The 15,683-nt window shown below is 43.8% G+C and overlaps 1 protein-coding gene across 1 annotated transcript in view; it reads right to left on the bottom strand.

Moving 5' to 3' along the window:
* LOC137095513 (neuronal PAS domain-containing protein 3-like) overlaps positions 1 to 15,683 on the bottom strand; it is a 92,073-nt gene that overhangs the window by 53,394 nt on the left and 22,996 nt on the right. Inside the window, exon 3 of the mRNA XM_067462267.1 lies at positions 7,460 to 7,533. Within this exon, the coding sequence (XP_067318368.1) occupies positions 7,460 to 7,533 (74 nt within the window). The remainder of the gene's footprint in view (positions 1 to 7,459; positions 7,534 to 15,683) is intronic.

Raw genomic sequence — 15,683 nt, 5'->3', positions numbered from 1 at the left:
AGCATAGATGAAGCTCTCTGTCCCTTCTGGCAGTGGCTGGTCATTTGTGTAAATGTTGAGCATGGATGGAGCAAGCACGCTCCCCTGAGGCAGGCCGTTCTTCTGTTTCCGCCATCTGCTTCTCTGGCCCTGGAACTCAACAAAAAAGCTCCTGTTTTGTAGCAGGTTTCCTATGACCCAGCCATTACCACATCCCCTTAGGTATTGCATCATGGCATTCACAGTCATATCCAAGTGCTATCAATATACTGTGTTGTTTTTCTCTATGATTAGAAATGTTGTCCCATTTCTATCTAACATTCCTTCTGTCTTTGCAACTCTCTGCTGTCAAAAAGGGGATTTGGCAGGATTCTGCGACGCGGGTCTCTCACTTGGCGCATCTCCCTGGGGTCTCCCGCCCAACATTTGCCCCCTTGACATGCTCCGTCTCGGCCCTCTTTCTCTCTCCCTGCCATTTGATTGACCAGCTTTTAAAATTCTACGGCTTCGTTTCAGCCCAAAGGACCCAAGGCATCCGCTGACCCTGGGTCTTCCTCCATTGAGGAGGCTGCCATCTCTGCTCCGCTCTGTGATGGGATGATTGGCATCGACAGAGGACTCCTGGGGATGTGAGTCAAGGATGCTTCCCAAGAAGAGCTCGGAAATGCTCTTTCTCCCGAACTATAACTCCCATGTCCTATTGCATGGAAGAATGGGGTTGGTGTTCTGTCGTGCGCTGGGCCTGTAACAGCTGTACTTTTCTGTAGGACGTATACTTTAAGCCCAGCGGGAAGCCAGGGGCGCCTCAAAGAGAGGTTCTCAGGGATTTTTCTGAAGTGATGGTCTTTAGAGTTTTTAATGATACAACAAAGTATTTATTATGGAACAAACAACAAATCTTCAATGGTTCAAACAACACTTAGAATCATAGAATCAAAGAGTTGGAAGAGACCTCATGGGCCATCCAGTCCAACCCCATTCTGCCAAGAAGCAGGAACATCGCATTCAAATCACCCCCGACAGATGGCCATCCAGCCTCTGTTTGAAAGCTTCCAAAGAAGGAGCCTCCACCACACTCCGGGGCAGAGAGTTCCACTGCTGAACGGCTCTTACAGTCAGGAAGTTCTTCCTCATGTTCAGATGGAATCTCCTCTCTTGTAGTTTGAAGCCATTGTTCCATTGCGTCCTAGTCTCCAGGGAAGCAGAAAACAAGCTTGCTCCCTCCTCTCTGTGGCTTCCTCTCACATATTTATACGTGGCTATCATATCTCCTCTCAGCCTTCTCTTCTTCAGGCTAAATATGCCCAGTTCCCTAAGCCGCTCCTCATAGGGCTTGTTCTCCAGACCTTTTATCATTTTAGTTGCTCTCCTCTGGACACATTCCAGCTTGTCAATATCTCTCTTCAATTGTGGTGCCCAGAATTGGACACAATATTCCAGGTGTGGTCTAACCAAAGCAGAATAGAGGGGTAGCCTGACTTCCCTGGATCTAGGCACTTGACTCCTATTGATGCAGGCCAAAATCCCATTGGCTTTTTTTGCCACCACATCACATTGTTGGCTCATGTTTAACTTGTTGTCCACGAGGACTCCAAGATCTTTTTCACACGTACTGCTCTCGAGCCAGGCATTGTCCCCCATTCTGTATCTTTGCATTTCGTTTTTCCTGCCAAAGTGGAGTATCTTGCATTTGTCACTGTTGAACTTCATTTTGTTAATTTTGTTAAATTTGTCACCCTTGAACTTCATTTTGTTAACTTCAAGGCTTTCTTAGTCTAGTCCTCAATGGACTGGTACCTGACTTTGATTAACTAAACTTTCTCTGTAGGAAAAACCCTATTTAACCTCTCCCAGGCTGCTTTCTATCTATGCCTCATCGGTGTGGGACCTACTACCGATTCCGAATGCGTCTGGGTATCGAGTAGACCTACCAGTCGAGGCTTGAAGATATTTCAGCTGGAGTCCTGTGGATCTGTAGTGCTGTCCTCCCTCAGAGAATTCTTTGAAAACTTCAGGGCTGTTTTCCCTCTGATTGCTGTGAGGCTGAGAGGCTGTGAGCTCTCAGCCAGAGCTTTTGGGACCTTTCTCTTGGAATTTCTGCTTCTGTATCCCCGGATGTTACTTTTTCCCTGGATGGTTAAGTTCCCTGGATGCTCCTTTTTCCCTGGATAGTTCTTGGGAAAAGAAGCTTTTCTATGGGATGAGCTGGTCTACATCCTATAGCTTAGCTTCCTTATGAGAGACTTCCCAAAAAATGGCTCCTTTCCCTCCCAGAGCCCAGAACAAGGGGCGGAACCAAAGCTTAATTATGATGGACAGGAGGCCTGCCCTATGACTGCAAAAAGATACCAGAAAGAAAATAAAGCTGAAGCTCCTGGTACAGCCATTCCAGCACAGTTGGACTTGATGGCCTTTGGAGGTCCCTACCAATGCTGAAATCTTGAGCCTTCCTCCAGGTGTTTGGGATTGTGGGAGTTGGAGTCCAAAACACGCGGAGGGCCAAAGGGAGGCTTCTCTCATGTCCCTGCATGAGGAGCTGGAGCTGATAGAGGGAGCTCTTCCGCCTCTCCCTGGATTTGAACCTTCAGTCCTGCCAGCACAGGGGTTTAACCCACTGCGCCACCGGGGGCTCCAACATTTACCTATTGATCTACTCACATTTGCATGTGTTCGAACTGATAGGTTGGCAGAAGCTGGAGCTAACAGCAGGAGCTCACACCGCTTCCCGGATTCAAACCTGAGATTCTTTGATTAGCATGCTCATCAGCTCAGCAGTTTAACCCACTGCGCTACTGGGTGCTCCAACGTTTACCTATTGATCTACTCACATTTGCATGTGTTCGAACTGATAGGTTGCCAGAAGCTGGAGCTAACAGCAGGAGCTCATGCCGCTTCCTGGATTCAAACTTGAGATTCTTCGATCAGCATGTTCATCAGCTTAGCGGTTTAACCCACTGCGCCACTGGGGGCTCCAACGTTTATCTATTGATCTACTCACATTTGCATGTGTTCGAACTGATAGGTTGGCAGAAGCTGGAGCTAACAGCAGGAGCTCACACCGCTCCCCAGATTAAAACCTGAGATTCTTCGATCAGCATGTTCAGCAGCTCAGCGGTTTAACCCACTGCGCCACCGGGGGCTCCAACGTTTATCTATTGATCTACTCACATTTGCATGTGTTCGAACTGATAGGTTGGCAGAAGCTGGAGCTAACAGCAGGGGCTCATGCCGCTTCCTGGATTCAAACCTGAGATTCTTCGATCAGCATGTTCATCAGCTCAGCGGTTTAACCCACTGCGCTACTGGGTGCTCCAACGTTTACCTATTGATCTACTCACATTTGCATGTGTTCGAACTGATAGGTTGGCAGAAGCTGGAGCTAACAGCAGGAGCTCACGCCGCTCCCTGGATCCGAACCTGAGATTCTTCGATCAGCACGTTCATCAGCTCAGCGGTTTAACCCACTGCGCCACTGGGGACCCCTATTGAGGGTTATTGTTGGAGTTCAGCCTGTGATTGTGTTTCAGGATCAGGGTGCTTTGGATGTGGGAAGTGATGCCAAGGAATTTCAAGATGGGAATGGTTTGGTCAGTGATACTGATGCAGAGAAGGACCAGGAGACTCCTGTGCAAAGTATAGTTTCCCGTGAGAATGTCCCTGAAGGGTGTGGGGATGATAGTTTACTCCCTGAATTGCTACAAGAGGATTCCCAGGATTTGGGACTTGAAAACAACTAGGCACCTGGCCCAGCTGCAAGACTTAATGAGCAAATAGATAGGAAATCAGTCAAAATAGACAGCCCGAACAGTGCCTTCGGCGTTCTGCCAGGTTTTGGCAGAAAAAGATAAGAGGATCTCTTTTTTGATGTTGTTGTTGTTGTTGTTGTTGTTGTTGTTGCTAAATGCACCTTTATTTACAAAGTATTCATTGTAAAAGCTTACAAAATATCATCTTTGGGTTGGTTGCCTTTATACACACAACAAAAAATTCCCCCTCTAATCATTAAAGATACAAAATATGTGTTCGGTAAATTTTTCTATTTATGGAAACTTTTGGGTCACCTTCTGTGTGTGTGTGTGTGTGTGTGTGTGTGTGTGTATAAATTTGTCTTGAAAGGGAAACAAATTTTCAACTCTCTCTCTCTCTATACACATACACACACATAGACACACACATGTGTGCAATCTATTGGAACCTCTCTCTTTATATATATGATTACAGATTTGTTTCCTTTCCATTATGACACCCAAAAACTATACACATACATACACATGAGAGAGGGAGAGATTCCAATATATTCCACACACACACATATACACACATACATACATATGTGTGTATAGAGAGGGAGGAATTTATTGGAATATACTGTATACTAGTATATATTCCAATATATTCTATTTATGTGTGTGTGTGGAATATATTGGAATCTCTCCCTCTCTCGTGTGTATGAATGTATATAGTTTTTGGGTGTCATAATGGAAAGGAAGCAAATCTGCAATCATATATATGAAGAGAGAGGTTCCAATATATTCCACACACACACATACATGGAATATATTGGAGAACACACACACACACACACACACACACACACATTATATTCCAAGATAAGGGGATCTCAAGTAAAACGAAACTAATTCCTGAGTGCGCAGAATAGCTTTATGAGTGGATAAAAGTTCCAAGTGTGGGAAATATAGCCAGACGAAGCATCATTGGATTCAAGTGTAGTTCTCGTCCTTTGTTTCATGGAAGATTCTTGTCTAAGTATTTCTCGTTCATGGTTTGGACTCTTGGAATGTATGAATGCCTACTCATGCCTTGGATTAATGTTTCCTGTTTCCCTGAATTATATTAGAGAAGTGTAGACTTTGTTGAACTTGACCCTGGACTATTTTTGCTCCTGCTTATCTTCTTACCTAATTGGATTTACCTATTTCTTTAAAGTGCTTTTTACTTGCTGCTTTTTAATTATCTATCTATGTATATAATAAAAGTCAGTGTTTGTGTGACCAGCACGGGTGACGGACCTGGACCAAACTTGGCACACATAACCCCCATGACCCTCTTTATATCTTGGTGAGGATTGGGGGAGGATGGACAATGGATGATGAGATTTGTAGTACTTTCCCACCCTTCTGTTCCCACAGACTACTGTGCCCCCCAACAAAGACCAATAAAGACCAAACTTGGCACACAGAGCCCCCATGGCCCACTCTACATCCTGGTGCAGTTTCGAGGAGGATGGACCATGGATGATGGGACTTTAAGTACCTCCACTCGCTTCCCGAGACCTCTGTGACACTCATCCAATGACTGATCAAGACCAAACTTGGCACACACAGCCCCCATGACCCACTCTACATCCTGGTGCAGTTTCGAGGAGGGTGGACCATGGATGATGGGACTTCAACTACTTCTACTCGCTTCCCAAGACCTCTGTGACACTCATCCAATGACTGATCAAGACCAAACTTGGCACACAGAGCCCTCATGACCCACTCTACATCCTGGTGCAGTTTCGAGGAGGATGGACCATGGATGATGGGACTTTAAGTACCTCCACTCGCTTCCCGAGACCTTTGTGACACTCATCCAGTGACTGATCAAGACCAAACTTGGCACACAGAGCCCCCATGACCCACTCTACATCCTGGTGCAGTTTCGAGGAGGATGGGCCATAGATGATGGGACTTTAAGTACCTCCACTCGCTTCCCGAGACCTTTGTTACACTCATCCAATGACTGATCAAGACCAAACTTGGCACACAGAGCCCCCATGACCCACTCTACATCCTGATGCAGTTTCGATGGGACTTTAAGTACTTCCACTCGCTTCCCGAGACCTCTGTGACCCTCATCCAATGACTGATCAAGACCAAACTTGGCACACAGAGCCCACATGACCCACTCTACATCCTGGTGCCGTTTGGAGGATGATGGACCATGGACGATGGGACTCGCAGTACCTTCACTAAATTCCTGAGAGCACTGTGAGCCACATAAATAACTGATAAAGACCAACCTTGCCGCACGATGCCTTTCTCAAATTACCCGGGCAGTGCCGGGACCCCAAGCTAGTCTTCAATAAAAGGATTGTTTTCCAATCAACGATGTGGTGTTTACAGTCCGAGGGCTTTTCCTGTCCTGGAGTGCAACAGCTATCTCCCTTGATATTCTGGGTTATATGGCTGTGTGGAAGGGACTACCCGCTTTGGTGAAGCAGCCGGACAACCCAAGATTTGCAATTGAATATTTCTAAATATTCTCCTTGTATTTGGCGGTGATAAGAGGAGTGGGGCCAACAAGAGTCATTGTCTCTGCAGTTCATAGTCGGTCCAGGCATTGGTCGGCAATTGATACATTGCCACTTAAAGCATCAGCATTTGTCACTTCTGATAATTAGCGCAAGGTCCCCCGAGACGGGCCTAATGAGGGCGCTTGAGAAATAATTAGCCCGGTACGTCTGCTTTGCCGGCGATGTCACGGCTCCTGAGTTGCACTTGCTATCGGGCTTTGCGAGAAAAGGGAAGTGACTGCGTCCCAATGGTTGCATCTGCCTACCTTTCTTCAAGGTGGAATCCATAGGATCACACAGGTGGCACCAGCCAAGTCGGGCATGTCAGGATTTGAAATGAAAACAAATGACGTCATGCTATGTATTGTCGAAAGCTTTCATGGCCACAATCACTGGGTTGTTGTAGGTTTTTCGGGTGGTATTGTCATGTTCTAGAGGCATTCTCTCCTGACGTTTCGCCTGCATCTATGGCAAGCATCCTGAGAGGTTGTGAGGTCTGTTGGAACTAGGAAAAAAGGGTTTATATATCTGTGGAATGACCAGGGTGGGACAAAGGACTCTTGTCTGCTGGAGCCATGTTCTAGAAGCATTCTCTCCTGACATTTCGCCTGCATCTATGGCAGGCATCCTCAGAGGTAGTGAGGTCTATTGGAACTAGGAAAAAGGGTTTATATATCTGTGGAATGACCAGGGTGAGACAAAGGACTCTTGTCTGCTGGAGCCATGTTCTAGAAGCATTCTCTCCTGACATTTCACCTGCATCTATGGCAAGCATCCTCAGAGGTGGTGAGGTCTGTTGGAAACTAGGGAAACAACTACAGAGAAGCCACTGAAATCAACAAGCGTGTGGACAATTTCAACAGAAAGGAAGAAACCATGAAAATGAACAAAATTTGGCTACCTGTATTCAAATACTGTAAAATTATAACAGTAAATAAAGAACAAAACTCTACTCAAACACAGGGGAACTCCAGACAAGAAACAATCAGGGACAGCTCATCACCTTCAAGGGTAGAGAAGGGCGGGGTACAAATATTTGAAATAATACCATCCTTGTGGGAGGTTTCTCTCATGTCCCTGTAGGGGAGCTGGAGCTGACAGAGAGAGCTTACCCACGCTCTCCCCAGATTTGAACCTGTGACCTGTCGGGGTTTAAAATTGCCCCTTTAAGAGGTGACTCACCTGCAGGATGTGGCCACCCAGGTGCTGTTCGAAGAGCTCCGTCAGCAGCGGGTTCAAGCTTCTCCGTCCGGACGCTGGAGGAGGAAGACAAAGAGTTCCACCATCAGAGACATCCCACTGCATATAAAAACACATACATACACCCACATACACACACATTTATACACACAAACACACACACATATATACACTCATACATATGGTCTGGGGCCGGCGTACCTGAGGGCCCGCTTATCCCCCTACCAACCCCAGAGATTACTTCGGTCCGAAGACCAAAATTTGCTTGACGTCCCCAACATCCGGACTTACCATCTGTCCTCTATTAGGCAGAGAGCCTTCTCGATTGTGGCCCCTTATTTATGGAATGCCTTGCCAGTTGAAACCCGAACCATCCGAGAGCTACTTGCTTTTCGGACAGCCTGTAAAACCTTTCTTTTCCGACAAGCTTTCGATGGGTGAATAACTCGGGACTATGATGGTTCTCGTTTTTATTGTATTTTAAAGTTGGTTGTATTGTTTTTAATCTACTGCTGTAAACCGCTCTGAGCCAAATTGGGAGTGGCGGCATACAAGCCAAATAAATAAATAAATAAATACACACACAATCATAAGTACACACATATAAAAACACATACATACACCCACGTGCATACAAACATTTATACACCCTCACACACATATATACACACATAAACACACACATATATACACATATACATACACGCATATGCATACACACATATACATACATACACAAACGTATACACACATGCACACTTGCCGATATACACACATACGTACATACATATAAAAACACATACATATACCCATGCACACATACATATACACACATACATACACATATATGCACACATACATACACACATATATACATGTGTGCATACATACATATACATACTAGGGCTGGGCGGTTTCGTTCGTTAATTTCGTAATTCGTTATTAATTCGTTATTTTTTTTGATAACGAAGCAATATTGAACCATTCAGGAGCAACTTAAAATCGAAACGAATTTTTAAAATTTATTTCGTAATTGTTTCGTTATTGTTTCGTTATTATTTCGTTATTATTTCCGTATGTCTGGTGCAAGTTTTATAGTTGTTGTTTGTTTTATCACACCAACAGTCAACAACAGAGGGAGAAGGAAGCTTCAGAAGTTCCCCCGGTCCCATTTGGAGGTTTTTTTAGCGTATTGCGCAATCGCATCCGCCATTAACGAATCGATTAGTTATTGTTTCGAAATTGTTTCGTAATTTCCGAAATTTTGTAAATATCGAACTTTTTTTAAGAAAAATTTCGAAATTCTTTTAAATAACGAAACGCAAAAACCGCCTAAAAAAGAATCGAGTTTAGAAACAAATTTTTCCGTGGTTGGACAGCCCTAATACATACACACACACACACACACACACACACATATATACCCACAGGCATCTATACACACACATATAGATGCACACATACATACACACACGTGTGTGTGCACGCACACTCACAGTAGACTCTCAGTTAACCGACACCAATGAGGATTGACAGGTACCATATAAATGTAGTTTTCTGGTTGTTTGAGACTTACTATTAAAAAGAGGTTTAATATTATATATTATTATTATATTATACTACACCATACATAACCTCTGTATTGACTTGGTATTAATATAGAAACACAGTCATCAAAAGCAAATAAAAGCAAACCTAATGTAATGCAACAAACTTCTACTTTGTTACACACATGCGTTTTAGATGCATCTATCTCTGGCATGGGCAAACTTGGGCCCTCCAGGTGTTTTGGACTCCAACTCCCACAATTCCTAACAGCCGGTAGGCTGTTAGGAATTGTGGAAGTTGGAGTCCAAAACACCTGGAGGGCCCAAGTTTGCCCATGCCTGCTTTAGGGTATTATTTAGGCCTGACATGTGTACTTCGCACCCTAAAAGGAGAGCTATCCAAGAGCACTTGGCACCCATTCTTCCTCCTCTGCTTCCCTTTTTCTCTCTCTCTGTTGCCTCCTTCCCTCCTTCCTTCCTTCCTTCCTTCCCTCCTTCCTTCCTCCTCCTCTCCTCCCTGGAGCCCGGGGGAACTTGGCTGTCCCCAAGTGACAATGAGCGAAACCCGGCTGAAAGGAAGGTTAAGCCGGGGTCTTGTGAGCTTTTCAGCTTTGCCCAGAGAGAAGTGAATGCGGGCCTGATAAGTATTCCGATCCCGTCTCCCAGGAATGTGCAGGACACAAAGGCCCGGCCTGTCTTCCCTCTTTTCTCCCCGTTCGCCCCCTTTTTTTCCACCGGCCCCCTCTGGCCCCCTCCTCCTCCTCCTCTTCCTCGCCCCGCTTGTCTCCCCCAAGGCGAGCGCCAAAGGCATCGCAAAGCATGTGCCACCCCACATTTCAAGAAGTGTGTGTGTGAATAGATAGGAAAGATTGATAAGGAGAGGTAGATAAGATAGACAGAGGACAGATAGATAAGATAGATAGATAGTTGGAAAGATAACATAGAGGATAGCTAGCTAGCTAGCTGGCTGGCTGGCTGGCTGGCTGGCTAGTTAGATAGATAGATAGATAGATAGATAGATAGATAGATAGATAGATAGGTCAGAGGATAGATAGATAAGATAGAAAGCTAGATATATAAGATACAAATTGGGTAGATTAGATAGATAGATAAGATAGATAGATAGATAGATAGATAGATAGATAGACAGACAGACAGACAGGACAGACAGAGAGAGAGAGAGACAGACAGACAGGATAATTGTATAGATAAGATAGATAGATAGATAAGATAGATAAGATAGGGTAGATAGATGGATAGATAAGACAGATAGAGATAGGCAGACAGATAGGATAAGTGGATAGATTAGATAGATAAATAGATAGATAGATAGAGATAGGATAGATAGATGGATAGATAAGATATATATAGAGAGAGATAGATCGGTAGGTAGATAAGAAAGAGGATAGTCAGATGGATAGATAAGATAGAGATAGATCGATAAGAAAGATAGGATAGATAGGATAGATAGATAGATAGATAGATAGATAGATAGATAGATAGAGATAGATAAATAAATAGATACATAGACTGACAGATAGGATAAGTAGGTAGATTAGATAGATGATAGATAGATAGATAGATAGATAGATAGATAGATAGATAGATAGATAGATAGATAGGAAAGATAGGACAGATAGATGGATATATAAGATAGATAGACAGATAGGATAAGTGGATAGATAAGATAGATAAATAGATAGATAGATAGATAAAGATAGGATAGATAGATGGATAGATAAGAGAGAGAGAGAGAGAGAGAGAGAGAGATAAGAAAGCAGAGGATAAGTGGATAGATAAGATAGATAAATGATAGATAGCTAACGAAGATAGGATAGACAGATGGATAAATAAGAGAGAGAGAGAGAGAGAGAGATAGATAGATAGATAGATAGATAGATAGATAGATAGATGTTTCAATCGATGGATGGGTGGATGGATAGCAAGAAGGCTAGATAGCTAGATAGCTAGATGGATAGACACAAGAAGATAGATAGATAGATAGATAGATAGATAGATAGATAGATGTCTCAATAGATTGATGGATGGATGGTTGAATGGATGGATAGATTGATAGATTTCTCAGTAGATGGATAGACACACATACAGAAAGATAGATATCTCTGTAGATTGATCGATGGATGGATGGATAGTTGAACTGACGGATAGATAGGATAGACAGAGAATAAATTGATAGATAAGACAGATAGAGGATAGATAGATAGATAGATAGATAGATAGATAGATAGATAGCCCCCCAGAGGGATAGACAGAGGATAGATAGATAAGATAGCGATGGTAGATAGATAGATAGATAGATAGATAAGATACGACAGAGGATAGACAGATTGACAGATTAGATGAATAGATAGAGATAGATAGATAGATAGATAGATAGATAGATAGATAGAGGACGGATAGATAAGACAGAGTGAATAGATTGATAGATCGATAGATTGATAGATCGATAGATAAGATAGAGAATAGGCAGAGCGATTGATAGATAAGATAGAGGATAGATAGATAGATAGATAGATAGATAGATAGATAGATAGATTAATTAGATAGAAAGATATAGAAGATATAGATAGAGAAAAGATGGATAGATAAGATAGGTAGATAGATAGGTAGGCAGATAGGACAGAGAAGATAGAGACATCTTGCAGAATCTGCAATGTAGATGCCCTCATGGAAGGGGCAATGAAGTCCACTGGTTAGAGACAAGGGAGCAAAAACACCATTGCAGAACTGGGGGAAGTCCATGATAGTGGTGGTGGTGAGGATCATAATAATGGAACCATTGTGTTGCAAAATGGCTCCAAAACATGCAATTCATCTTAGATGTGTATTGGAAACTCCACATTATGTGGATTTCAACGTTAAAACAACCAAAATTAGAAGTTCTATCTACTTCTGGTTTTGTGGTTTTTGTACTCACCGAACATGAGCCGATGGCGAGATGCAGCAGCGACAAAAGCCAATTCGATTCCTAGTGTCTAGATCAGGCTTCGGCAAACTTGGGTCCTCCAGGTGTTTTGGACTTCAACTCCCACAATTCCTAACAGCCTACCGGCTGTTAGGAGTTGAAGTCCAAAACACCTGGAGGACCCAAGTTTGCCCATACCTGGTCTAGACACTAGGAATCGAATTGGCTTTTGTCGCTGCTGCATCTCGCCGTCGGCTCACGTTCGGACTGGATGGCACATACCAGAGAAGAAGTCTCCATTCCGCAGCTCAATTTCAAGCCAAAATATAATATATTTTTTTCCATTTTCCCCTTCTTTTTCTTTCTTTCGGAGAGCACTCAAAGAAAGGAAAACGGCGGTGGCACCCGGCAGCTTTGGAGATGGCATTTATCCTGCCTGTCTCCGCTATCTCTCCAAATTTACTCGTAACTAACAAACAGAGCACTCCCTTGACAGACACACCGAACAATACCCGCGCGGCTAATTGCGGCAATTTGCTCTGTCATTTTCTTTAATTCCTTCATTTCTCTTCTCTGGAAATAACCCCACAGGTCAGACAGAATGCTCCTATAATTAAAAGCATTTAACGTTAAGAATTTAGAAAGCTGGGGAAGGGAAAAGGTACCGGGTTCGGGAAGAGGGGGAAGTTTGCCACTTGCCAGCTTTGAAAGCCACAAAGCACGTTCGTGATAAGGTATTTCGAGACACACAACACGAGCACCCTGAAACGACGTTTCTCAACCTGGGGGTCGGGAGGGGGTGTCAGAGGGGTCGCCAAAGATCATCAGGAAACACAGTATTTTCTGTTGGTTGTGGGGGTTCTGTGTGCCAAGTTTGGTCCAATTCCATCACTGGTGGAGTTCAGAATGCTCTTTGATTGTAGGTGAACTATAAATCCCAGCAACTACAACTCCCAAATGCCAAGGTCTATTTTCCCCAAGCTCGATCAATGTCCACATTTGGGTGTATTGAGTGTCCATGCCAAGTTTGGTCCCGATCCATCACAGTACTCTCTGGATGTAGGTGAACTACAATTCCCAAACTCAAGGTCAATGCCCACCAAACCCTTCCAGTATTTTCTGTTGGTCGTGGGAGTTCTGTGTGCCAAGTTTGATCCAATTCCATCATTGGTGGAGTTCAGAAAGCTCTTTGATTGTAGGTGAACTATAAATCCCAGCAACTACAACTCCCAAATGCCAAGGTCTGTTTTCCTTAAACTCCACCAGTGTTCACATTTGTGCATATTGAGTGTTCAAGCTAACTTTGGTCCCAATACATCACAGTACTCTCTGGATGTAGGTGAACTACAATTCCCAAACTCAAGGACAATGCCCACCAAACCTGTCCAGTATTTTCTGTTGGTCATGTGGGTCTCTGCGTGCCACGTTTGGTCTAATTCCATCATTGGTGGAGTTCAGAAAGCTCTTTGATTGCAGGTGAACTATAAATCCCAGCAACAACAACTCCCAAATGCCAAGGTCTATTTTCCCCAAACTCCATCAATGTCCACATTTGGGTGCATTGTGTATCCATGCCAAGTTTGGTCCAGATCCATCATTGTTTGAGTCCACAGTGCACTCTGGATGTAGGTGAACTACAACTCCCAAACTCAAGGTCAATACCCACCAAACCTTTCTATCGGTCATGGGAGTACTGTGTGCCAAGTCTGGTTCAATTCCGTCGTTGATGGAGTTCAGAATGCTCTTTGATTGTAGGTGAACTATAAATCCCAGCAACTACAACTCCCAAATGCCAAGGTCTGTTTTCCCCAAACTCCATCAGTGTCCACATTTGGGTGTATTGAGTATCCATGCCAAGTTTGGTCCAGATTGAACTAGAACTCCCAAATTCAAGGTCAACGCCCACCACACCTTTCCAATATTTTCTGTTGCTCATGTTCGATGTGCCAAGTTTGGCCCAATTCCATCATTGGTGGTGTTCAGAATGCTCTTCAGAAGTCAATGCAACTTAAGCAACATATGCGGTAGGTACTGGTTTGTTCAGTAGACTCTCCTCTACAGTTCCATTTTGGCAGGAAGCCTTAGCATTGAACGGTTGTGTTGTTAAAGTGCTAAGTATGGAACCCTGCGCAGAGGATCGGTCAATGCGACTTAAGCAATGTGCAGTCACTGAATTCTTGACAACAGAAGGTGTCACCCCAAAGGAGATTCATCAGAGAATGCAAGCTGTTTATGGTGATGTGAGTACTATGCGTCGTTGGGCGAGTAAACTTAAAGATATTGAGGTGGGAACATCTGACTTGCGTGACAAACAAAGAGTTGGACGTCCTGTGGCAGCAACCACCGAGTTTCACAAGCAAAGGGTTGACAGATTGATTCAGGACAATCGTCATATCACTCAGAGAGAAACTTCAAGCATAATCGGCATTTCACAAGAACATGTGGGTCACATTATTGCTTGGCTTGGCTATTGGAAGATCTGTGCACGATGGGTACCCAGGATGAGAGCACTGTGAGAAGCTGGTTGCGGAAACAGATTCAGGATGATTGTCGCATCACTCGGAGAGAAATTTCAAGCATAATTGGCATTTCACAAGAACGTGTGGATCACATTATTGCTTGGCTTGGCTGTCAGAAGATCTGTGCACGATGGGTACCCAGGATGAGGGAACTGTGAAAAGCTGGTTGCGGAAACAGATTCAGGACGATTGTTGTATCCCTCAGAGAGAAATTTCAAGCATAATCGACATTTCACAAGAACGTGTGAGTCACATTATTGCTTGGCTTGGCTATCGGAAGATCTGTGCATGATGGGTACCCAGGATGAGAGAACTGTGAGATGCTGGTTGCAGAAACAGATTCAGGACAATTGTCGCATCACTCGGAGAGAAATTTCAAGCATAATCGGCATTTCACAGGAACGCGTGGATCACATTATTGCTTGGCTTTACTATCGGAAGATCTGTGCACAATGGGTACCCAGGATGAGAGAACTGTGAAAAGCTGGTTGCGGAAACAGATTCAGGACAATCGTCGCATCACTCGGAGAGAAATTTCAAGCATAATCGGCATTTCACAAGAACGTGTGGATCACATTATTGCTTGGCTTGGCTATCAGAAGATCTGTGCACGATGGGTACCCAGGATGAGAGAACTGTGAGACGCTGGTTGCGGAAACAGAATGTCGACTTAGTCCGTGACAGCTTCAGAAAAGTTGTTCATCGTTGGCAGAAATGTATCCAATTGTCTGGTGATTATGTGGGAAAGTGAATAGTGGTAGTTAAAGAGCATATTCTAAAGATTATTTCTGTGTTTGATTTATTAAAATATTGCTATTTAAACAAGTAACGAAGGTGGAGGCATTACTTTTCATTCAACCCTTGCATCTAGTTAGGTTTGCAATATTGCATTCCTTCCATTGTAAGTTACACTTTCCTTCTTTATCAGCATCGCCAAAATGGGTATCGTAGGGATCTTATACATGTATACCTATAGATAGATTTCCTTCTGTTGGTGGTACAGATATTAGTGTGCATGTTGCAATTGATGTTGTTTTGGAACCAGAGAGAGAGAGTCCTTCCACAGGGAGGGGATTTTCTTCGTTTGCAGCTTTGATTTCTCTCCTCTTCCTGCCTCTTACCGATTCCAAGCAGAATCCTACCCAACGCCCCAAAGATAAATGAGCCTTGCCTCCCAAACTCTCCTCTCGAACGAACGCACGCACGCCGCTAGA

The sequence above is a fragment of the Anolis sagrei genome, chromosome Y, assembly GCF_037176765.1.
Source record: "Anolis sagrei isolate rAnoSag1 chromosome Y, rAnoSag1.mat, whole genome shotgun sequence".
Classification (NCBI taxonomy): Eukaryota; Metazoa; Chordata; class Lepidosauria; order Squamata; family Dactyloidae; genus Anolis; species Anolis sagrei.
The sequence above is the reverse complement of the archived record's forward strand: the minus strand, read 5'-3'. Positions and strand labels throughout refer to the sequence as shown.